The 24,676-nt window shown below is 35.9% G+C and overlaps 1 protein-coding gene across 1 annotated transcript in view; it reads right to left on the bottom strand.

Annotated features, from left to right (window-relative positions):
- The window catches only part of LOC115421006 (cyclic nucleotide-gated cation channel beta-1-like), a 33,413-nt gene extending 18,110 nt beyond the window's left edge, over positions 1 to 15,303 (bottom strand). Inside the window, 16 exon segments of the mRNA XM_030136658.1 lie at positions 3,022 to 3,075; positions 3,185 to 3,334; positions 3,522 to 3,858; positions 6,629 to 6,653; positions 6,781 to 6,856; positions 7,787 to 7,850; positions 7,954 to 8,060; positions 8,749 to 8,833; positions 9,804 to 9,828; positions 10,164 to 10,269; positions 10,355 to 10,374; positions 11,122 to 11,227; positions 11,317 to 11,371; positions 11,474 to 11,495; positions 12,555 to 12,636; positions 15,149 to 15,303. Coding sequence (XP_029992518.1) covers positions 3,022 to 3,075; positions 3,185 to 3,334; positions 3,522 to 3,858; positions 6,629 to 6,653; positions 6,781 to 6,856; positions 7,787 to 7,850; positions 7,954 to 8,060; positions 8,749 to 8,833; positions 9,804 to 9,828; positions 10,164 to 10,269; positions 10,355 to 10,374; positions 11,122 to 11,227; positions 11,317 to 11,371; positions 11,474 to 11,495; positions 12,555 to 12,635 — 1,313 coding nt within the window. The 5' untranslated portion in view covers position 12,636; positions 15,149 to 15,303.
- Between the last annotated feature and the right edge of the window lie 9,373 nt (positions 15,304 to 24,676).

Genomic DNA, 24,676 nt, shown 5'->3' with positions numbered 1-24,676 from the left:
TACACGGTTAACTCCACAATATCGTCCTTTTTTCCATTTTATGACAGACTGGATACTAGTCAATTATCGACCCACATCATTAGGACACGATACTTACTTCCACCGGAAATATCTTCGAGCGAATTATTCCACAAAACATCCACAAACATCAGACGCGTCAGCTGAGACAAACTACAGCGTATAACTCAGACCAGGAGGTTTGATAAACTGTAGAAAAACACCGAGGATGATATTCCATCACATCTCTTTCCATCTTTATGCCTGCGCGTGGAGTACGTGAGGCGGCAGCAGGTGCGCGCAGTTACCGGGGGAACCGCAGGCAGGGAGTGGGAGGGGCTGAGGGCCTCTGTTGCCAAGAGAAGCTGTGGTTGCTATGGAAGTGTATGTGATGCTGAGGCAGCGCGCGGCGTACATCACAAAACGAAAACCCACGGGATTTTAATGTCTGCTGCGTTATAGAGACACATCCACAGTAATCAGGCGGAATAATTCTGCAATTTATGTACTTTATACTGGAATTTATCACCGTCACAGCCTACAGTGAAATGATGTTTAGTTACTACTTTATCAGTGGTGATAAAAAGTAATTAAACTATATATTTACTATTGGAACTTAATTTCTTTACTTAAAGGTCCAGTGTGTGAGATTTATGGAGCACAATATTCATAGTTTGTGTAAGTTTTCGTTGGTGTAAACAGTAAGGATACGAATCTCACTTCAGACTAATCAGCCTCTGTTTTTAATGAAAATGTACACTGTAAAAAAAATCTGTAATTTAACAGAATTTTTACTACAGATTTTTCCTGTATTTTTAAGATACAGGAAAATATCAATGAAATTACAAAAATAGACTGTGATTTTACATGTCAAATGTAAAATAACACGAAAAAACTAACAGTGAATAACCATAAAATTTCCATTTTTTAAAAGATTTTTTTTCACAGAAAAGTACAGTTAAATACATTTGCAAATCTATCATTATTTCACAAATATTTATTTTCTATTTATGAGATTAAACTGTTAATTTAAAGTTTAATACTGTAAAAAAAAAACAGCAAAATGAGATAAAATTACTGACAATTAATGGTAAAAGAAGTATTTGTTCTGTAAGTTTAACAAGACTTGTTTGTTAATTGACAAATATCTTGTGTAATTACGGGAGGTTTCACAACAAAAATATTGAATAAATGTATTTTTGTGAATGTATAACATATATAAGCACTGATAAACTGTCCAAATACAGTTTTTATCAGTGGATTGTACAACTTAGTCTCATTGAAAATTATATATATATATATATACATACATACATATATATATATATATATATATATATATATATATATATACATACATTGTACAACTTAGTCTCATTGAAAATTATATATATATATATATATATATATATATATATATATACATACATGTGTATGTATATATATATATATATATATGTATATGTATATGTATATATATATATATATATATATATATATATATATATATATATATATATATATATATAGGTAATTTGATTGTTTTAATACAGGTAAATATTCTTTATTAAACATTAAAAAGTAAAAAAAACAAAAAAACAAAATCTCATGTAAAGTTAGTATTTTAATTGTGCAAAATTACAGTATTTTTATGAGATGGTTATTTTCTGTTATTTAACAGTATTTTTTCGGCACCCCTGCTGCTGGGATAATAATGTTGTTTTTTTTTTACTTTTTTTTTTTTTTTTTTTTTTTTAACAGTGTAGTAAATTTAGTTTCTGACATAATTTAAATTCACATGACTAATGTTATGTGAAATGAACCACTGCACATTTGTTGCGGTGTCACGCCCCCATGTAGACCAAAATGTGTTGGCCTGTCACATTGTACATTTCTTTGGGATAGCTGCTTTTAGTCATTTGCGCCTTTTTTCGTTTCCTGTAATTAGTCCTGTTACTGATGACCTGATTTCTGTCCACATAAATACATCATACATCATGATTTTGTGCACCTTTTTTGCTTGTGACTCAGTGTGCAGTACTCACTGTTCAGTACGTACTTGTAAGTGTTGGGGACACTGAACTATGTAGTTAAATTACATTTTGCTGTAACTTGCTGATACCTAAACTACATTCATATTTTGTGCTGTGTCAAGTAGTTCAAGCACTTTTTGGGTAATTTTTTGTAGTTTTACTACCCAATTTGCAAACTAAAATTTTTGGCAACAACATAAATTTAAGGGGTGTTTTTTTGTAATATAAAATGTATTTCACCATTGAACACAAGACAGTCCCTTTTTCTTTCATCCTGAATCGCTTTGAAGCCATGATCATGTCAGGACATCACATCACAGCCAACGCTGCCTGTGACTGGCTTGCCCTGGCAGCACTCGAATGCTTAGCAGATGTGTGATCATTACTGACATTGTGTGGCTGTCACCACCATGGACAACCCTCTCACCAGCACCACCCCCGATAGCGACGTGCCGCCCCAACCATGGCCATATTTTATTTCATATACACCATATGTACATTCTCAATTTAATGCTGAAAATAAAAAGTAGTTGCTAAAACCACTTTTTCTAGCCGTAGGTTTACAAACTAAATTTTTCCAGGGGTAGAAATGTAGTTTGTTTGAACTACTGCCATGATGAACTATGCTTGCAAAGTAGCTTCCCAAACTCTGGTACTTGTGTCATCACTTTCTGTGTTTTCTAGAGTTGTTATTAACTATGAGGCCTAAAATGGATTAAACAAACATGACATGGGCTCTAACAAATTTTTTTTTTTTTTGATCAGATGTAGGATAGGGTGAGTGTGTGACTGCAGCTTCACTAGTGGATATCACTAAAGACTGAGAACACTGGATCTTTACGTAAAAGATGCTACTACTAAGACACTGATAACACTATAAAAAGCTACATTTATCGAAATGTTTTGATTTTGTGGACCTCTACAACTGATTACTACAACACAGGAGTGATAGGCAATTATAGAACTGTGAAGGTAGTGATTGCATTCTTACTGTGTAACTTTATTGCGCTCCACTTCACTCTCCTCCTCTTGTACCTGTTGTAGCCTGGTCATAGAAAGCACACTGTTAGTGCTATGCTTCATATGAATACTACCACAAACACAAGCACACATAAACAGTTTTCCCTTTTCTAACTCTCTGCACAGGGTCTTACTCGGCATCAGGTTCCTCCAGCAGGTCTTGGCTTCCCAGTGAGAGCTTGACGGACTGTCCTTCAGTGGCAATCTGTCTGATGGTGGTCTCAGCGGTCTGCCTGGCCACTTCTTCAGCCATGCGTGCCATCTCCATGCGCTCCTGCAGCAGACTAAAAAGACAAGACAGTGACACAATAGAATCATTTTGTTTTACAGTACATATATGGCATTGGAGATGGAAAATAAAGTAACATAATCCAGTCAGGGTCAAACATTGTGACCTTTTTTAATGGTCAAATTCACTTAAATGATGTCATGATGTTATATTTTTGCAGGTGACTCTCTCCGTCGCCTTACCGTTCCTCCATAGTAGCCAGAGCCACATCTTCTGCCTCCTTCTTGATGCTTTCGATAAATGGTGTCCAGCGGCCCGTCTGGGTCTCAGCATCTTCTTGAGATATTTTATCAGTTGCTTCTGGTGCCGGGTTGGCATCAGAGCCCTGCTGAACCTGCAGTAAATTGGTCTGTGTGTCTTGCGTTACTTCCTGTTGCTGTGCTGCTGTTGATGCTGAAGTCAGTGATGTGGATGGTGCTGCTGCTGCTGCTGCTTTGGACTGATTTTCCTGTTTCTGCTGGCCCTCATTGTCTGACTCGACGTCTTCTAGTACCATGTCAGGTTTGAGTTTGGATGAAGCTATAACATGTTGACATAGGTTGCCGCATGTTTAAAAAGTACAGACGAATGGTGTAAAATGACTCAACTGAAGTGGATTGTGAGCTATTTCTTAGGTGCAAACTAAAAGCATATATTTGATCTAGTGAAGGGGCCAGTACATCTACTGAACTAGTCACTTCCCAGCCAGCATTTCCACGTGGGCCCCAGAAGGGTTATATTTGGGCTGCATGTAAGGGTCCCATTTGGGTTTGTCTGCAGTTTCCATGGTGGCCTCGCATGTGTTTGCCCATATCAGAACCAAAATCAGAGATCTGAATATATCATATTATTTATTCTTCACACTATTTATCCCACGATATTTATCTCTCATGTCATTTGCACTACTTCTCATGTTATTTGCACTACTTAAATTCTATGTTTTACAGATATCTTAGTTTGCAATACTTTTTATTTTTAAATGTAAATAACTGTGCCTTTTACTGATATTTGTTGTTGTTTTACTGATATTTGTTGTCTGTCTGTAAATTCTTGCACTGAACCTTGGAGCTTTGCCTCAATTTTGTTGTACATGGTACAATGACAATAAAGAGATTCTGATTCTGATTTTGATTCTGATATGGGCATACACATGTGGGGCCACCATGGAAACTGCAGACAAACCCACATGGGACCCTTAAATGCAGCCCAATTGTAACCCTTCTGGGGCCCACATGGACTTGCTGGTTGGGTTTATTTGTTTCAGGTGGGACAGGAAAGTTAATCCAGATAAGGAAGGATGCAGGATCAGACGTGTTATATAACTGATTAGACCACCACATAGTTAAGTTCACACACTGAGTCTTTATTAGTCCTTCAGTATCCGTACATGACAGCTTATATTGTTTTGCTTTACTACAGTTCCGCCTTAGAATAACACAATTTTTTTCCAATTGAACAGTTCAACCTCCTGAAACAACAACAGACCACACCCTGAGGCCACAATTCACAGTTCAAGGCCATAAGTGGATCACAGCAGGCCTTATGCTGAACTAGGGAACGTGAACTAATTAAGAAGTTAGACTTTGACATCAAAATCTCCCTCGTACTACCAAGTAGCCTTTAAAAACAGAAAGCCTTTATTTGTGCTTCAAAATAGTACAGTAACATACTGTAGCTGCCTTTTAAGCATGATCTATGACATTATATTGAGTTTTGGAAGCAACAGACATAGAAAAAATTATTAGACCATCAAAAGTCATCAGAATCAATGGTTATGCAATCAAGTACTAACTCCTGTGTGTATCATGTGACTAAAACAGACAGAAAAGAAAACATGGAATGACTAAAAGCACTGTTTTTGGCAGTACAGTGCCATAGATATTGATGTAACTGACATGTTTTTAATGTAGAGTGGTGTTTTATATATATATTCACTGGTACATATTTTAATGTATGTTTAATGGTTGATGAATTAGGACAAATTCACTTTTTAGCATGATTTTAAAACCTGTGTTTTAGGAATGAAGTATGATGAAATTGCATTTTTTTAGGAAACATGAAATTGACATAAATACATAAGTTTTTAACTATTGTAATTATGAGCTGAGGACACTTTTGTATTGCATGTAATGTAAATGTTTTATATTGTGTTTGCACCTGCCTGGGAACAACAGATGGAAAGTAGCTTGTGCATAGCATTTCTTCTCTCTGAGATTAATGTATTTGTACATTGTCCCTGACAAATAAACAATAAACTAACAAAGTAACTAACAAGAACTTAAGTGATTTTGGTTATTATCAAGAAAACACGGAAAATGGCTAGATGTCAGCTCTTAAATTAAACTCTTATGAGCTATTTTTGTGTTATCATTATATTTGTTCAAACAAATGTACCTTTAGTTGTACCAGGCATTAAAATGATCAAGAAATTGAAGAAAACAAGGGTGGTCTAATAATTATTTCCACGACTGTATTATTGAATTTTGTTCCCAACTGATGCATCATCTTCTGAAATCCTGCTTGATGTGTTTGTGGATATGAAAATGGCAACATGAGAAAAGCAACCTTTCCACGCCTATACAATGAATTTAACAAATGGCAATGACTATGTTTTCTTGTCAAACAGAAAAAGTGCAAAATCAACACACAAATACTGAAGACAAAAACACATCTAATGGCCTACTTAAACCTCTGTGATTCTACACGGTTCAATGAGCACGCATTTGAAGTTAATACATTCATATGACACTGTGTTAATACAGTACAGTGAGGTGAGTTGAATATATCTCTGTATTCTCAGTTTATTTTACAGCTGCCTAGTTTCTTTACTGAGCCGTACGCCTGTACAGCACTTGTAGGTCTGACAACAGTACAATATGTCTATTCATGTCTGTCGGTGGGAAACGGAGCGTCACCCAGTCGTCTCCTCCTGCTGTTTAAGGGGCTCGCAGCGCCTTCCCCCCTGAAACAGAAGGAGAAGAGGGACTGAGTTAGGCTCCCACCGTCCCACCAAAACACCTCTTGAAAAACTAGGGGGGAAAAACAAGACGGCGCCTCAACAGAAAACACATATGTACAACCTTCCAAATATCTCTCACATAGTTGGGGCAGTAAATATTTCCTCAGCCATAAATATTAACATTAAGCAATTTATAGAGGGAATATATCAGCTGTTATTTAGATGTTATTTGATTGAACTGTGAACTGTGGCACTTGGGAACAGTGGCCAATAAAACAGACAAGCTGAAGGTTTTCTACTTATTACTGGAAAGCACTGCACACGCGTAGAAATGAAAACAACAAAACTCACCTTTCTGTAGAACCTCAGCTGCAACCTGAGAACAAAAACAGAATATTCACTCTAAGCAACATTCCAGGAGAGACAGATGATGACGAATGACAGTTTTCCTGATTGAAAAAGCAGATAAGTGTGAAAAATAAAAATAAGACTCCAAAACTTACCTCTATGTTATCTTTGGGTGTAGTAACAGGCTGAGGCATCTTCAGACCCAGTCCTGACACAAACCAACCAACCATACTGCAGAAACACAAAATACCTATTCACATATACATAAAACATTGACATTTAAAAAGTTAAACATGTTCAAATGATGGCATCTTACAGTTAAAACTACCCTTATGTATAAGAAGATGGACTCCTGTTATTTTCTGTGTTAGTTAAGATGTTTGATATGCTTCTGTACCCATATAACAAATAAACCACAATCAAGGTGATTTTGTTTTGTTTTGTTTGTGTCTCTCTTTTCTTCTACTTTTGTTTTCCTTATTGCAGTTATATAGTCGTGGAAAAAATGATTAGATCGCCTTTGTTTTCTTCAATTTCTTGTGCATTTTAATGCCTGGTACAACTAAAGGTACATTTGTTTGGACAAATATAATGATAACGCCAAAAATAGCTCATAAGAGTTTAATTTCAGAGCTGATATCTTGCCATTTTCCATGGTTTTCTTGATAATAACCAAAATACTTCAGTTCTTACATCAATATCTATGGCATTGTATGGCCAAAACAGTGCTTTTAGGCATTCCATGTTTTCTTTTCTGTCTGTTTTAGTCACATGATACACACAAGAGTTAGTACTTGATTGCATAACCATTGATTCTGATGACTTTTGATGGTCTAACAATTTTTTCCGCGACTGTATATTTTCCTGTAAGTTTTGTAATGGTAATGAAGTAAAAAAAAAAAAAAAAAAAAAAAACATTCACATTTAATGACAGCATTTTTAAAAATGGTATTGTTGCTTTTTTTTCCTTTTTTCTAATTATTATTATTTGCACGCCAACTGGACGTCAAGCTTCATATTGTCGCAGTGAACCTGATAACATAGTTAAATATAACCTAATCTAATAAGCTGTATGGCAAAATCACTCAAGCAAACATGGAGATCTTTGAAATTCTATTTTATCTAATAGAAATAAAGTGATTCAAAGTGATGGACACATACGCTGCAGCCTTGCCATCGGTATCTAGTGAGATTCCACTGAGAGATTCAGGTGGAGGAGACAGAACTTGGAAGAAGAGAACAGAAAAGACAAAGTTTAATGTAAGAGAGTATTAAGTTATGTATGTTTTAGTGTTTCAGACTAGATTCATCTGTGTGTGAGTTCTTACTTTTATCCAGAGAGGAGCGGGAGGACTTGGTTGAAGGTTCTACGACAACGGCACCAGGGGGCACTATAACCGGCTGAGGAATCATCTGCTTTATCCAGTTTACCACACTGCAAAAGAGAAGACACACATCAGCCTCTTACTGTCACTGTGTCTGCAGGTGTATGTTTTATATTAACCCATAAAGACCCAAACAGCCAATGACGAACACAAGCATCTTCTGATCTAAACTGTTTAATACCTGTTGATCCACTAATCCTACCAGTGCATGTAAAGAATTGAGGTAAAATGCAGTTTATCATCTTTTCATAGTCATCAGATATGACCCATTTGGACGTTCAGAGGCTCCGTAGTGAACATGGAAACACCGTTATCTTCTAGAACATTGATTCACCAGTAAAACCCATGAAGATTAATCAATGACAGTGAATGGAGATGCTTGTTTTATGTTCGATTAATGATATGTTTTGTCAAAAAAGTCACCTATTCTTCAGTTTTCTCTGTTTCTGATATAATAAAACACAATTTTCATCTGAGCTTTTATGACCATCCACATGATCAGTAAATTAAATACAGGAAAATACATGATTTATACTGAAAAAACACAAAATACAGAGTATAATATTATAATAAATGGTCATAAATCAAATAAGAATTAGTAAATAGATAGAGACATTCATTTGGAAACTGACACAGAAGAAGCACTGGGTCTTTATGGGTTAATGCAGATGGTAAAGTGTAACACCTAGACTGGGACTAAGCTGGGATTAACACTGTACGAGGCCTGTTCATACTCACTTTGGAGGGAACTGAGGTTCAAGCTCCGAAACCTCATCCTCTGACACCATCTCCACCACAGGGATGTGAGGAAGAGGATCATAATCTGGACGGGTTAACAGAAAAACACAATGTTCAGACTGGAAATGACACATATTTAAAGGAGTCATATTTTGCTTTTTTTTTTTTTTTTCAATGGAATTACACATTTTAAAACATTTCCCTGTGGTCTATATAAACTGTAAATGCTCTGCTTGGGTCTGAATTCTTCATTAATTCAACTCCATAAGTCCATCTTCAACCCTATTTCTGAATAATGACACCAGAAAGATGGTTTGAGCACTGGCCTTTTAAATGCAAATGAGCCGCTTCAGGCCTCGCCCCCTCCAGGTTGTTGCCTGTTCTGCTCTGTCCAGTTCAACCATCAACTGAACATTTTAGGTAATTGCCTCGAAGTTTGAACATATTTTCAGTTTTTACTACAACTGCTGCTGATGATAAACAATTATGTCGTACTTGGAGAAATGTTCATCGGAAGTCTTGACCTTATATGTGAAAATGTTGAGACATAACTAGTTATAGATGTAGCAAATTTAGAAGGAATTGAAACAGGTTGTAGAAATCCACTTGATTTTTGCCAAAATGAATATAAAGATAGTTTTTCTACACCTGAAGAGTTCAAATTCAAACTTTATGAACTATTTGGGTCCAAATACACAAATAAATGAACCAAAGACTAATAAAAGTGGGTTTAGATAAATATGCCGCCTTTACGGTAGATAGTTCGGAATATGTTTGTGTCATCAGCAAAAAGCTTGATTTCATGATCGACACATCAAATTATCAAACACTGGAAAAGTAATTAGTCCACCTGTGGATTTCTGTTAAAATTCAGGGAATGCTCTGCAATTAATTGACTTTATTTTGTATCAGAGTGCCTGTAAGACTATTATTTTATATATTGTGTATATTTTTGAAACACTGATTATCCGCAACATTTTTTATGACTTTTTTGTATTCTACAAGAATATAGAATTTTCAAGTTAATAATTATACTTATAAAATGTAACACGTACCTGGCATTGTTGCCACCTCATAGACCTACAAAAGAAAAATACACTATTGCAGATTAATTTGCAGATATGATTTTCATTTTTACATAAGAAAATCATTAAATATTAAACAAAAACACACTGTCTTTCAGTCTAGCAGAAGCAAGCAACAGGCTAGTATGTGACCAGATGGTTTATTACTGATTTGAGGACAGATACAATGACATTCTTCAGGTCTCTGTCTACATTTTTTGATGCTCATTTTCTACCTAAAGAAGCCCATTCAAATAGCAGTTAAAGTCCAAATAGAGGGCTCTAATATTACCTGATGACTATTTCTAGGCCACAAACATTTATTGTATAACAGACTGGGTCATTCCTCACCTCAGTGTGTTCGTCAGTGTCGACTTTGTTCGTTTCTTTGTATTTCTCGTCAGGCTGAGGCAACACTTTGGTCAGACCTTGTGTGACCCACTCGATCACCCCCGACCTGAAAGAGACACAGACCCTCAACATATAACATATAATACTTTATATTTAAAAAGCACTAAACACTTAGATATCACATACTGTACCTTTCTCCATCCTCTCCTGTCTGGTGGAGGAAAAAAACAGAAACAGAAGGAAACAGGTAAGAGCTTCTTTCACTTTACAGAAGCAAAAGTCCTCCTCACATTCCTTTTCTTAAATAGTTTTAATAATGTGAGCATCATTAACATCTGCAGACAGGTTTTCCTTGTTATCAGTAGACTACATGTGCAGTTAAACCTCCATACCAGGGGTGTTAAAAAACATTTTAGTTCAAGCTCGATTTGATCTCAAGTAAATATATGAAAATAATAACCCCAAATTTTTCTCTTTGTTTCTGTGCAAAAATATTAAGTGCAATTTTAACAATATTTTGCTTCTCATTTATACATGTGCATTTCAACTTATAGAGAGTGGATCTACAAAGGGACAAAACATGAAGTAACAGGCATAAAATTGTTAAAATCTACTTATTTTTCTTGTTCGTCATGGTTTATATTATTCACAAGGACAGTTTGTAAATGTCAATATTTTTTATCATGTAATTTAACTTTTCTTTTTTACACTAAAACAGAGACAAAAATTTGGAGTAGTCCTCTTTTTTAGGTTATTAGACCATTATTTTACTGGTCTGACCCACTTGAGATCGAATAAGTCTTTGTGTTCCATGAGCTACAATGCGTTTGACACCCTTGACTGTTAATATTTTCAGTGTATTTTTTGCACTTTGCAAATTCATACTGCAGGCTGGATTTGATTGAGCTGGTTTTGACCCACAAGCCACATATTTGACACCCTTGTTCTATATCCTCACCTTGGCATCACAGTTGGCCCTGTTGAGTCTTGGGGAGCCTGAGGGCTGTGGCAGAGCACTGACAAACCCATTAGACAGCCAACCTAAAACTCCAGTCTGGGCCTGGCTGCAGAGGAGATAATGAAACACATTAAGTCTACACAAAATATTTACGTGTTAAAAATATCCGAGAATGAAAGGTGGTGGATGTTTTACCTATCGTCTGATCCCTCCTCTGTATTGTTTAGTGGAGGATTCTTCACAGCGGGAGCTTAAAAAACAAAACAAAGCACTTTTTAGATGCAGTCTTAGTCATCTCTTGTGAAAACACACAATTTTAAAGCAAAGGTGTAACACAAGTAATAACCCTCACCTTCTTTGGGTTTGGGCGGACTCTTAATGGTCAGAAAAAGGGAGAAAGAAAAAACACAGGGTTAGAAACAGGGATGGGAATAGAGAACCAGTTCCAGCTCTGAACCAGTTCGATCAGAATCATACACATCTGAGCACATCAGTTCTTTATATCCATGATGTTGAGGATATGAAGGATGTATAACAACAGAACCAGTAAATTTAATTGGTATGTCTTAGGATGTATTTGTAAAGTTGCTGTTTTGTAATTTTGCATCTTAATGATATTTTACATCTTTGTATGGTGTCATTTAAATGTAATATCACTGGATGGATGGATGGATGGATGGATGGATGGATAGACAGACAGACAGACAGACAGACAGAAAGAAAGAAAGAAAGAAAGAAAGAAAGAAAGAAAGAAAGAAAGAAAGAAAGAAAGAAAGAAAGAAAGAAATGATCTAAAGTATGACCCTAAATAGAGATGAAAACAACATTAATTAATTAATTGTAATGTTGGTAAAATATTTATTTCATGTTAAAAAAAATCTTATCTCAATGCTTCCCACAAAGACCACATAAGAAATTAATGTGAGAAATGATAAAGGATAGAAGAATGTTATTAGTAAAATCTGATCAATTCCCATTTTAAAACATACTCTTACAATTTCCAAACAAAACAGAGGGTTCATTTATTTCCGTCCATTGTCATTGTCTTTGTCTGGCTGATAAAACCTCTTCCACAGGAGTCATTAACCTCCTGAGACCCAGGAAATGTCAGCAAAGTACCAGCTTTTTTTTGTTTTTTTATCAAATAAATGCCTACATTGGAAACATCATGATGCAACAGTTTTTTCAGATGCATTTTTTTTTTTAAAACAATTTTATGGAATTTCCTTTGTGGTGGGCAGTTTTGTTTTCTTTCTTTCTTTTTTTCTTTTTTTTTTTTGTATAAAGTTGTGAAACTCTTGTCCACAAATGTGGACAGAAAACCCATAGCTGGGTCTTAGGAGGTTAACGTTACTTTGGTTTATGTTCAGGATGGTTTTCTAAGTGTGTGTGTATGTGTGTGTGTGTGTGTGTGTGTGTGTGTGTTCTCCTACAGGGGCCTGTGTCTTGGCAGGTTCCTCTGTCGCAGGAGCTTCAGGGGGTTGGGGGACCACTTTCACCACCCAGTTGAACATCCTGTTGAACAAACGCACATGCACCTACAAATTTAGAACACGCCCCTCAAAAGCTCTTAATCAAACATGGTTGAAAACGCTGATGATGATAAGAGTAAATACTAATAACTCTTTCCTCATTAAAGTAGCCACTTCATTTATCAGACTAAGAGCCCTAAATCTGGAAGTAATGAGGTCTGATGAAGGGTACTGGTACAAAGTGAAACCTCCATGTAAAGTGTTTTTCTGTGTAAAAAGATGGGACAAAATAATGGGACAGTATTATGACTCATTGACGCACTTTGTTCCCATTGTACTTTAAGTTTTGACACTGCTCTGTCTGTGCTTGTTGATGCTCGTCCTATGTCTTTGCATTTGCGTTTTATTTTCTGTTTGTTAAAAAATGTAAAATCTGTCAAACATAAAGTATAAAAAAAAGGGCAGATAAAGCTTTAACTGAAACATTTAATTGTAATCACTCAGGATGCTGCTAATCGTCCAAACACGCACAGAAGTCAAACATCAGACTAAAAACCACAAGTCAGACGGACGGATGTCAACTTTACTCAGGGTTAAAGTGCACTTAAGATGCTTTAGCGACGACAGCCTCCGCAGGTTACAGAGGGTTAACTCATTTAACTTAAGCCAGTTAGACCAGGTGGAAATGTTGGTTACAAATGTATAGATGCAGTAGTGGAAATGTAACAGGTCCACACAGATTCAAGATGAGATTGGCACAGATCCAGCTGGAGAGCCACTTGTCTTAGACCTAATCTGAAATGTGCTTATCATCCGCTTTGACAGTTATCAGCCTGCTGAGGTAATCCACTTCAGTAATGAGGAAAAGAGCCACTGAACCTGCAGGACCGACCTGCAGCAGAACAGGACGACTGAAAAATACCTCCAAAACGTGACAGTCAAAGATAATATTATTGAGTAGTATTTAAAGCTGTAAAAAAAAATTAATCCAAGTGAGTTTTCACATATAGTCAATGCAAACTAAATATTTAATGTAACCAAGTTGATTTAATAAAAAAGTAGGTTGAAACCAAACAATTTTTGTATTAATTAATATTTTACAAACATTGATTTGGATTTTGCGTGTACTAAAGCGCCGACAAACTTCAGTTAGATTTATTCAGACAATTTGAGTACATTTTAATCATTTTAAAACAAATTCATACATATTCAATCATATTTGGTGTCAATAATATCTCCCATTGGTCACACAATATGCACCAATAATTTAAATTGCTCATAATGAATGAATTCAATGCAAGGAAACCATGTGTTTGGCATTTTAATCATGAGAAAAGCATTAAACTTTATATATCTAGCAAAGATTATTTTAGAACAGCACCACCATTAGGTGGAAATTTGAAAAATGTCTAAATAAGAGTAAAATATATATAGTTTTGTGCTTCTTTGTCATTAATGTCACTCATTATTATATAGTTATATACTTTTTTCTAGTGAAACTGGTTGAAATTGAATCAGTAAATACAGTTTTTTAGTTTAGTTTATTTCAGACACAAACATAATGCAAAACATATGGAAAAAATAAAACAGTAAAATGTCTAATTAAACAGAACTTTTATTAAAATGAAGTTGAGTCTTCATTACCAAGTAAATGTCACATTTATGTATGGACTAAGTAGTAATTCAATTTGGTCTTTTGTATTTATTGTCTGTTATGACCAAGATAATGATTATTTCTGTATCTGAATGTCCTAAATTGCCTGGAATGGTTATCAGTATCTGTAATTACAGACTTCATTTTGCTTGTTTGTGTATTAAACATGGCTTAGATTTAGTTATCTGCCACAGTAACATACATGTAAACTCCAAGATAAATAGTTGTTTCAACGGTCATCCCGGGTGATTTCAGAAACACTGTCCCAATCAGCAAAGATCAGAGAGGCCTCTTCGTGGCCTAATCTCAAAATCATTGTATTGGATTAAATAGTGCAGCTCTGCCACCATCTAATCTAGGGTCGGGATCAAGTCCTGGCAAAGAGGACACCTTCATACGAGATCATTTTGTCTGATCCAACATGCAGGTCAAACAATCACAGGATTGATTTTGTTGGTAGAAGTGTCACAGTATCTGTTCTCTGTCCTCAGATGAGGCCACACAGCACTAGAGGATATCCTCCTGAGACTCAGGAAAGTACAAGTTTTGGCTTTTTTACATTAAATAATTGCTTTTATTGGAATCAGCATGATGCAATAGTTTTTTCAGATGCATTTTTTAAAATTTTTATGGAAAGTCTTTTGCAGTGGACAGTGTTTTTTTTTTTTTCTAAGTAAAGCTGTGAAACTCTTGTCTACTACAGAGGACAAAAATGCATTGCTGGGTCTCAGGAGGATATAAGAGGATATAAAGGAACCTTCTCACACCTGCAGAGATGCTGCCCACAGTAACATTATAACCAACAAACTGATCAGCACAGCACCTCCCTCACACTGACACATATCTTAAGGTGAAAGCATGTATTTCCTCAGGTTCAGGATGTCAGGCGTGTGGTCCTTACCTGTTGCTCTACAGGTGGTTCTGCATGCCTGTGGTGTAAAGATCCAGAGCGCAGTGCAGCCGACACAGGTCTGCTCTGATTTCCACTGCAGCTCCCCGGGGCTAACGGGATTACCCAGCAGCACCTGAAGGTCGAGGCACAATCCTGGACTGTGAGCAATCGCAGATTAACGTCAGAGAAACCTATGTGACATCATCCTTGTGACCTATAAACTGTTACCACTACCTCACCCCACCCCGCCTGGGAAAACAGCAGCAAGCACAAAGTGATGATTCCCACCACATGTGGTTTAAGTCTCCCACCATGTGCAGATAAGGACCTATAATCAACTTCAACTTCCTGTATATCACAGGTGTCAAACATGCAGCCTGGGGGCCAAAATCGGCCTACCAAAGGGTCCAATCCGGCCCCTGGGAAGAATTTGTGAAATGCAAAAATTACACTGAAGAAATTAACAATCAAGGATGTTAAAATCATTTTAGGTCACTTCAATCTAAAGTGGATCAGACCAGTGAAATACTATCATGATAACCTATAAATAATGAAAACCGCACATTTTCCCCTTTGTTTTAGTATAATAAAAGCAAAATTACACAAAAATATTTACATTAACAAACTAGCCTTTTACAAAAAATGTGACCTGAAATGTCTTAAGAGAAGTCAATGGAATTGTACCAATATTCTGCCTGTTACTAAAACTTTTGTGTATTTGTAGATCCACTATGATGTGTATGTTGCGATGCACAAGTGTAAATAAATAAACTTAGGCTTAATACTGATAAAATTGCACTTATTTTTCTTACAAATTTTCAGGTTCTTCGTATTTGTTCATGTTATGTTCAAGTACAATTTGTAGATGTAAATATTTTCATTATGGGATTTTACTTTTTTCACACAAAACATAGAAAAACTTTGTAGTTGACGTCATTTATAAGTTCTTACTCTATTATATGTTTTATTTTACTGGTCTGGCCCACTTTATATCATATTCAGCTGTATGTGGCCTGTGAACTAAAATGAGTTTGACACCCCTGCTGCATATAAACAGAAGCATGCCCACTATCACTAAATATCACCAAAATAGGCAGAAAAAAGAAAAAAAAGACACAAAATTAATATGCACTTGTGCACTGGGGGCCTCTAGAAGGAATAAGACTACCTGATGGTGAAGTTTGCAAAAAAAAATTATACACACAGTATATATATTAAACCCTGCTTACTACAGTAATATGCAGTGAAAATGGTGAATAAATCACTGAGTTGCACTTTGTCATACATGCATATGCACTTTATTTTGCTCAGTTACTTGGGAATGTCTTTTAAATGGTGAATGTATGAAGATTTCTTTTTCTTTTTTGTCAGACAGATGGAACAAAGTTCATTCTTTTACATGTTTCGGCTATAACCTGTAGCCTTCCTCAGAAGGGTCACTTGACATTACTGTGACGTGTCATTGACATCCGATTTATCCCGGTTTGCCAGGCAACAGGTGAGAGTCAAAACATGTCAGGGTAAAAGAATTAACTTTGTTCCATCTGTCTGACAAAAAAGAAAAATAATTTTTTATAGGTTCTAGTAGACAGTATGAACCTAATCGGACTAAATGGTGAATGTGTTTTAGGTGTGTTTTACTTATGTATGTGTTATTCTACACTGCCAAAATCAAAATCTTACAAAGTGTATTTTTTTCATTTCTAGTCAAAATATCTCATCACACTGACATTAAGATATAATCACCTAAAGAGTAACTTTTCAGTGAGATATAAGAACTGATTTTTAGACAATAGATCTTGAAAATCTTATTTCAAGAAATCTTAGCAAGATAATTTTCACTTGTTCCATTGGCAGATTTTTTTTTTTTTGCTTAATTCAAGACTTTTTTTTTTTTTTTGCTTAATTCAAGCAAAAAAAAAAACAAAAACCTGCCAATGGAACAAGTGAAAATTACCTTGCTAAGATTTCTTGAAATAAGATTTTCAAGATCTATTGTCTAAAAATAAGTTCTTATATCTCAATTACAAGTTACTCTGTAGGTGATTATGTCTTATTTTAAGTGTGATGAGATATTTTGACAAGAAATGAGAAAAATACACCTTGTAAGATTTAGATTTTTGCAGTGTATGTCAGTTTTTTTTAGGGTTTTTAAAAATATTTTTTACTATTTTTTATCCATCTTTGTAAAAAGACAGCAGGATGGATAATAGAAAAAAAAGTGTAAGGAAAAGAAGGGAAAAAAGCAAAAAGAAGAAGAAGAGACAAAAAAAAAAATGCAGTTAAAGAAGATGAAATGGGAACAAAGGAGAGAAAGGATGGAACGATGCCTTCAAGTGATTAACAGGGTTCTAATACTGCCCTCATTACCTGAATGGCCAATAAACAGGACATGGTTAATTTGTTTTTTTATGTTGTAACAAGTAAACATTCAGTTGAAGTGCAGAAAGAACCCAATTGGTGTGTGAGGTGGATTTATAAGAATGCAGGCATGAGTTTGGATAGTAAATGAGATGTTTGGAATAAAAGACAAAGTGAAAGTGACAGACAGAAAGAAAAACAATATGTCCATCAGGTGAGTGCCAAGTGACCAGATCACACACATCCGGTGAGGCCTGTGGTTGTGCTGCAGAACTGGAACTGCAGCACAAGTTTATGGTGCTGATGAGGCAGGAGGCAGCGGGCAGATCCCATTATCAGCTCAGCAGGGGATAAGCTGCGAGGAACAGGCCGATGACATAGACCCTTGGTCCACGGCTGGAGTGTGGCACCACCACGGTGGCCTCAATCCTAAATGAACATCTGGATAAAGCAGAGGATGGGGACCAGTTTGGAAAAAGATACTCTGGAGGGGAACAGAATGAAGCCGAGCGTGTTCCATCTAAACAGCTGCCTCTAATTTCTGGGGGAAACTTTGCAGGAAACCATGACTGATTATACAGATTACTTTTTGTTGAATGTAGAGGCATTTATGTGACTTTAATAGAGGCAAAAAAAAAATAAAATCCAACAACAGACTGAAATGAGGGAGGAAAAACAGGAAGAGGAGAAGAAAGAGAAAGCGAGTTGAGACGTAAAGCTGTAGTGGATGATCTCTGACTGCAGATAATCCTGATTACCTCTGACATAAAGACATGCTGGAAGGTGCTCCCACTGGGACGCAACCGGAGAAAGCAAGCACGCATGGACCTCATGTAGAGTACTACCAAGACCGTACGATCTGCGTTACATCTGGAAGGTGTACACAAAGCAGCAGGTCATTTACTCAGGTGGATGTGTGGAAGTAAAAGCCATCCTGCATGCAAAGAATAAAATGAGAACAACTGCACTGAGAAAACCTTTAGTGTTGTTGTAGTTGTGCTGTTAACCCTTTCATGCATAGCGGTCACTACAGTGGACAGATATTCCACAGCTGTTCTCTTATATATTCATGGGTTTTGTTGTTTTACTTGCATATCAGCCAACACAGTGGACGCTTATGCATCCTCCCAAACACTGCAGTTCATACAATTATTGTAACTTTGCTGCTCATGGTAAACCTGATCTGCAGTAACATGTTTTAGTGTAAATCAGTTGCTAATCGTTATTAGACTGTAATTAACAGTTTTCTGAAACTTTTTTTTTTTTTTTTTTGCATATCCTCCTGAGACCCAGCAATGCATTTTGTCCTTTGTAGGGGACAAAAGTTTGACAGTTTTACTTTAAAAATGCTGTGCATTACAAAGGACATTCCATTAAAAAAAAAAAAAATCAATCAATAGGCAAGGCAAGGCAGGTTTATTTATATTAGCACATTTCATGTACAAGACAATTCAAAGTGCTTTACATGAAAAATTAAAAGCATTACAGCAGAAGGCATGAGAAAAACAAACAAACAAACAAACAAACAGACAGACAGACAGACAAAAATCAGGTAAATAGAGAAAAACAGATAAACAGATAAAAGAGACAAGCAGTTAAAACAGATAAAAACTTTTAGCTTAAAAGGAATAGTGCAGATCTGAACTGATGAACTAAAACGCTATTCAAATGCAATAAATGCAATAAATAAAAACTATTTTAAAAATATATCTGAAAAAATTGTTGCATTATGCAGTTTCCAATCATGACAATTTTTTAATGTAAAAAAGCTAAAACTGTCAAATTCCTTTGTCTCAGGAGGATCTTATTTCCATGAAATGAGTAATAACTAATATTACAGTATGATAAAATGTGAGAAAACATTAGCGATTTAGCAATTAGCAGCATTAAAAATGTTCTTATTTCATAGTTTTCACACAGTATATCACTTTCTGATGATGCATTTTAAATACATATTTCTTTGCTTCAAAAATGAAATGCATGGTGTCCAGCTAAGTGGACATTTTTGTAACTCCACAAAAAATAGATTCATAAAAAAAATTCATTTGCATTGTTTTTTTCATGCCTAAAGAGAAATAAAAACACTCAAGAAAAAAATATTGACTAAGGTTCTCATAATTCATGCATGAAAGGGTTAATATTTCATTTTTCATTTTATTCATTCATTCCAATCTAAATGATTGGAAAGGAGCAGGATGAAGAAAACTTATAATACCTGCCTCTTCCTTGAAACATCTGCTTACATCAGATAGGTTGCCGTTTCAACTATTACAGTAAACAGTTTACATGATAGTCAGTGCAAATAAAACAAATCCAACATCCATAAATTAAATTATTTCATTACATGCTTTTATAAAGCTTCTCTATTCTTTCCTCATACATCCACTTAAAACTGAAAAATATTTGTACAGCTCTTCTCTTCCACTGCCAAAGAATTCCACAATAGAAACACATTTGCTTCACATTAGTCCGAACCCTTTGCTGTTTAAAGTTAAACCTCCTTCTATGTTCTTCATCCTGTGATACTAAAACAAATAATCTCTGCAAATTTGCAAAAGTCCATTTCTCGCTCTAAACACAATCAGCAATGTCCTTAATTCAGCTAACTCTTTCAACTTAAATAATCCTGATTTAATAAACAACTCATTTGTATGTTCCCTGAAATTAACATTATACATGATTCTTATTGCTCTTTTCCGTCATAAAATCAATGGCTTTGTGTTACTCATATATGTGTCGCCCCATACTTCAATACAATAACTCAAATATGGCGGAATAAGTGAACAATATAAAATGCTCATTGCCTTCTGGTATGTACAGTGATCTATCAACCTAAATCATATCATTTAACTTTTGAATCTGAGCAAGTCTGCTTATGGGAAGAGACATTTTATCACAGTTTTTGTTTTGTAAACTACATTTAGTCTCATTTTTATTTGTCAACAATATTGCATTACACATTTAATTATAGTTATCGTCACATTACCACCATTTTTGTTACGTCTCGTCTCGTTTTCGTCACACGATAAAGGTTTGTTGACGAAAATATTTTGTCAGCATTTTAGTTGACGAAAGCAACACTAGATACAATGTGATATTTGTGCCAGTTCCCAAATGAATTTTTCTCACTATTTAACCTTTCCTAAGTGATTTATCACATTTATTATAGTATTATCCTCTGCATTTTGTATTTTTTTCCAGTGAAGATTATCTGCTCTCCAATATTTAATTCACTGATCATGTAGATGTTCATAAAAGATCAGAGAAATTTCAAAGGTTGTATCAAAACAGAAAAAAAAATTAAGAAAAATAGACTTTTTCAGTACAATATATGTGTCCATCCCCTGTCATTTATCGAATTCCATGGGTTTTACTGGTGAATTAATGTTGTAGATGACGGTGTTTACATGGTAATAACGGAGCCTCTGAATGTCCAAATGGGTCATATCTGATGACCATGAAAAGATGACAATCTGTATTTTACACCAGTTATTTACATGTATTGATAGGATTAGTGGATCAGTAGGTATTAAACAGTTTAGATCAGTAGATGGTTTTGGTCTCTGGTGGAAGTTTGGGTCTTTAAAGGTTAAACCAGTACATGCATTTTATTGTTAAATACAGACACTAAACAACTGTCGCTCCATTATTTCTCTGCTACAATAGAACCCTTTTTTCCTCTTTTCAGAATAAATCAGGACAGGATTTTTACGGGCCTGTGACACATTCACATTACATTTCGTTTTTATCATATGTACATTGTCTGTACCACTGCATTTATTTTGTGTTATTTATAAAGTATTTAAAATGTCTCCATGTTTGACTAATGAGAAGGAGAACAAACTCCACCAAATGTATAAACATGAACCCATTAAGTCAGTGATTTCCAACCTTGGGGTTGCGACACCACGTGGGGTCGCCTGGAATTCAAATGGGGTCCCCTGAAATATCTAGTAATTGATAAATAAATTTAAAAAATGATTAATAAAGAATATTTTTAATGCTTAAATATATGTTTTATTATGATTAAAACACCACACACTTTTCCTAATAAACATGAAGTTCAAATAAAATGCAGGATATAATATCTGAGAGGGCATATCTTGATTGATTATGCGACTGCATGCGTTTCAACTTGCCTGGACACAGTCGCAGTCAGAAAACTGGTCTGAACAGAGAATGGAAAGATTTCTTAGACCACCTGGCTCTGCTAAGACATCTCCAAGAGAAACTGAGAAGCAGACATCAAAAAGGTGCATGATATACCTTATATAGCTTAAATGTAATCTAAAATTAACGTTTATTTGCACCATAGTATAACAAACTATGACTTTACCAAAAACAAATTAATTTTAGCAAAAGAATGTCTTGTTTTGAATGTTTGGGGTCACCAGAAATTTGTGATGTTAAAATGCGGTCATATGCCAAAAAAGGTTGGGAACCACTGCATTAAGTATTTAACATATTTTTTTTTATTTAACAGATGTTTTCAGTAACAAAAGCATGAAAAATAACTACTCTGGCTGATTAAGTATGACCGGCAGTTTTAAATTACTAAACAAAATATAAAATGGTAATATAAAAATATTCAGGAAAGTTGGCATTTTATGGACAAATTGGTTTTGCTCACAATTTATAGATATGTCTGGGATGGAATAATCAATCACAAACAGCACAGAAGAGTAGTTATCTCTGAACTGTACCTTTTATAGTAGGTTTTACTTCATCATTTTATTTGTATTTAGTAACAACAGTACACATAATACAGACTGTTTAACATTTTAGAGGCGATGATGCCCTCTTGTGGCTGTAAATAGAAGTAACCATTTGAACTTAACATCACAACAGCAGATCAAGCACAGGCAAGTGAGTGTGTCCTGTATAAATAAGTGCATCAAAAAGACTTGTGTTGCTTTTACCTTTGAGTTTTATTGTGGAATTCTTAAAGTACTCTACACAGGAGTGCACAGGCCTTATGGAACATGCCCTGCATGCATCAACAAAAACTGAATAGAAACAAAATGTACAAAACTACAAATGTAAGAAACATTTAAAAAGGGAAAAACTTATTTTTTAAAACTTTCCCTCATGCTATTTGTAGTAAAAAAAAAAAAAAAGAAGGCCCCTAATATTCACAGAAATAAGGCACAATCAAACATGTAAGACAAGAAAAACAAAACACAAGCACAAGGTAAAGGCTGTAGGTGATTATGATACATAGACTAGGGTGATTGTTGTGGTAATAGTGACTGTACACAAAGACAGGCCCTGCTAAATAAAGGAACACATGGAAGGCTAAAAACAGGACAAGAATACGACCACATCACATCCTGCAGATGTTTCTGTGCATTAATTAATTGTAAAAATGCTTGAGCTTCCTTCCCAGAGAAGTGGAAAAAAAAAACTAACACATGTGGGAGTAGATAAGAAAAGAGTGGGGTGTGAAATCAGATGTAGAATGAGAGGCAGGGGTCATGGAGGACGTCCACTTTAAAAGCAAGAAGAGTCGAAAACAGCGGACTTTGCCCAATCTAGGTCAGGAGGCACAACGCCAGCGCTGCCCCTCCCTCCTTCCTTTACTCCTCCTTTTCCACAGAAAGTCTGGTACGAAGCGAATGCTGTCAGAGCCCCCTCCCACTCCTCTCCTCCTCAACCTCTGACTCCCCCCGGCTTCTTTCTTCTCCCTCCCTCATCTCATTCTCTCTCATTTCCCTCTCATTTCTCCTTTACTCCCAACCAACATTTTTATTCTTTCTTCTCTTTTTTTTTTTTTTTTTTTTTTTTTTTTTTTTACATTTTTCTCCCCCTCACACCACTAAATCAGCAACATGTGGGCCTAATGGAAACCAGACCCTGACCCATTCTTCTCTTTCTCCCATGTACACTTAATTAGCTTCGACTCTATTTAGCTTTAGCGTCATAAAGAAAGGGGGGAGGAAATACAGAAAAGTGGACAAAGACAGATAGATGGGGCTGTTACGTTTTTACTCATCACAGGTAAAATTTAGGTGGACAGAATAAGAGCGCAATTTGCAAAATACCACCATGCTTCTCTCTGTTTTTTTTTTTTTTTTTGTCATATTTCATTTCATCTCAGCCCTGGCACCAGTCGTATATCAATATGTCTCCAATGGGATTGTGTTTTTAGTGGTGCAGTCTGGACAAGTATGCGGTGGGAGGAGGAGGGGGAAGCTGGAGCCCGTGTGTCTATGTGCAAAAACTCTATGTGCCTTTTGTTTGGGCAAGTGGTCTTTAAGTCTACATATGTGGACATTCACGTACAAACGAGTGCAGGGATTTCAGATCATGTGACTGTGTGTGCAGACATAATGGGCTCAGTGGGAGATGGAGCGGTCACGGACACACACAGCTGTCTGACATTCCTGCGCTTTTTCGGAGGATGAGCTTCCCGTAGCTAGCGTGTGCACATGTGTGTGTGTGTGTTTAATAATCACAGACCTCTGCTTTGCATTGAACGCATGCTCAGGGAAGCATCCCCGGTTGAAACAAAAACAAACAGATAGAAGAAGAACAAAAGTGCAAATTATCTCTCGTAAACACAGGGAGAAGAGTCGGGATTGATTGAAGCACCGTAGTGAGTTAACATGTGTGTTTGCGTGTACGTACATACATGTACACTATAAAGAAAAAGTTAAAGATATTTAAAATTTTTGGGCTTTTTTTGTCAGTTGGGATTCTTGCACAGCACTTTTTACTTTTTTTGTGTGTGAATTGAATTGAAACACATTTTTTTAATGACCAGACATACTGCCCAGAAAGCAAAGAGATACTGGGATGGATCTAGAACAGAATCGCACCCCGACTCGGTCCAAAAACGTTTGGCAGATCCATCCCGGTGTCCAAACGCACATCGGGCCAAAACAGGTACTGCTCCGCGAAACAGATCTTCTACAGAAACGGTCCAGCTCTGGCCCAGCTCCGTTCAATCACATCTAGAATATACACAAGAATCATGTTGGCCTAGATTTGTATTACGATTCTGGTCCAGATCAGCATTACAACTTTGAAAATCTTGTCTTGGTTGTGTGATGGGAGACTGTTCTGGGCCGAATCCGTAAGCCAGCACAACTCCGGAACTGCTAGAGAGAGCTGAAAGACGGATCAGATGCAGATTTGGTCCAAAGTCAGAAAACGGATGTGAGCTATAAACGGATG

The sequence above is a fragment of the Sphaeramia orbicularis genome, chromosome 6, assembly GCF_902148855.1.
Source record: "Sphaeramia orbicularis chromosome 6, fSphaOr1.1, whole genome shotgun sequence".
NCBI lineage: Eukaryota > Metazoa > Chordata > Actinopteri > Kurtiformes > Apogonidae > Sphaeramia > Sphaeramia orbicularis.
This window is presented reverse-complemented; position numbering and strand designations above follow the sequence as displayed.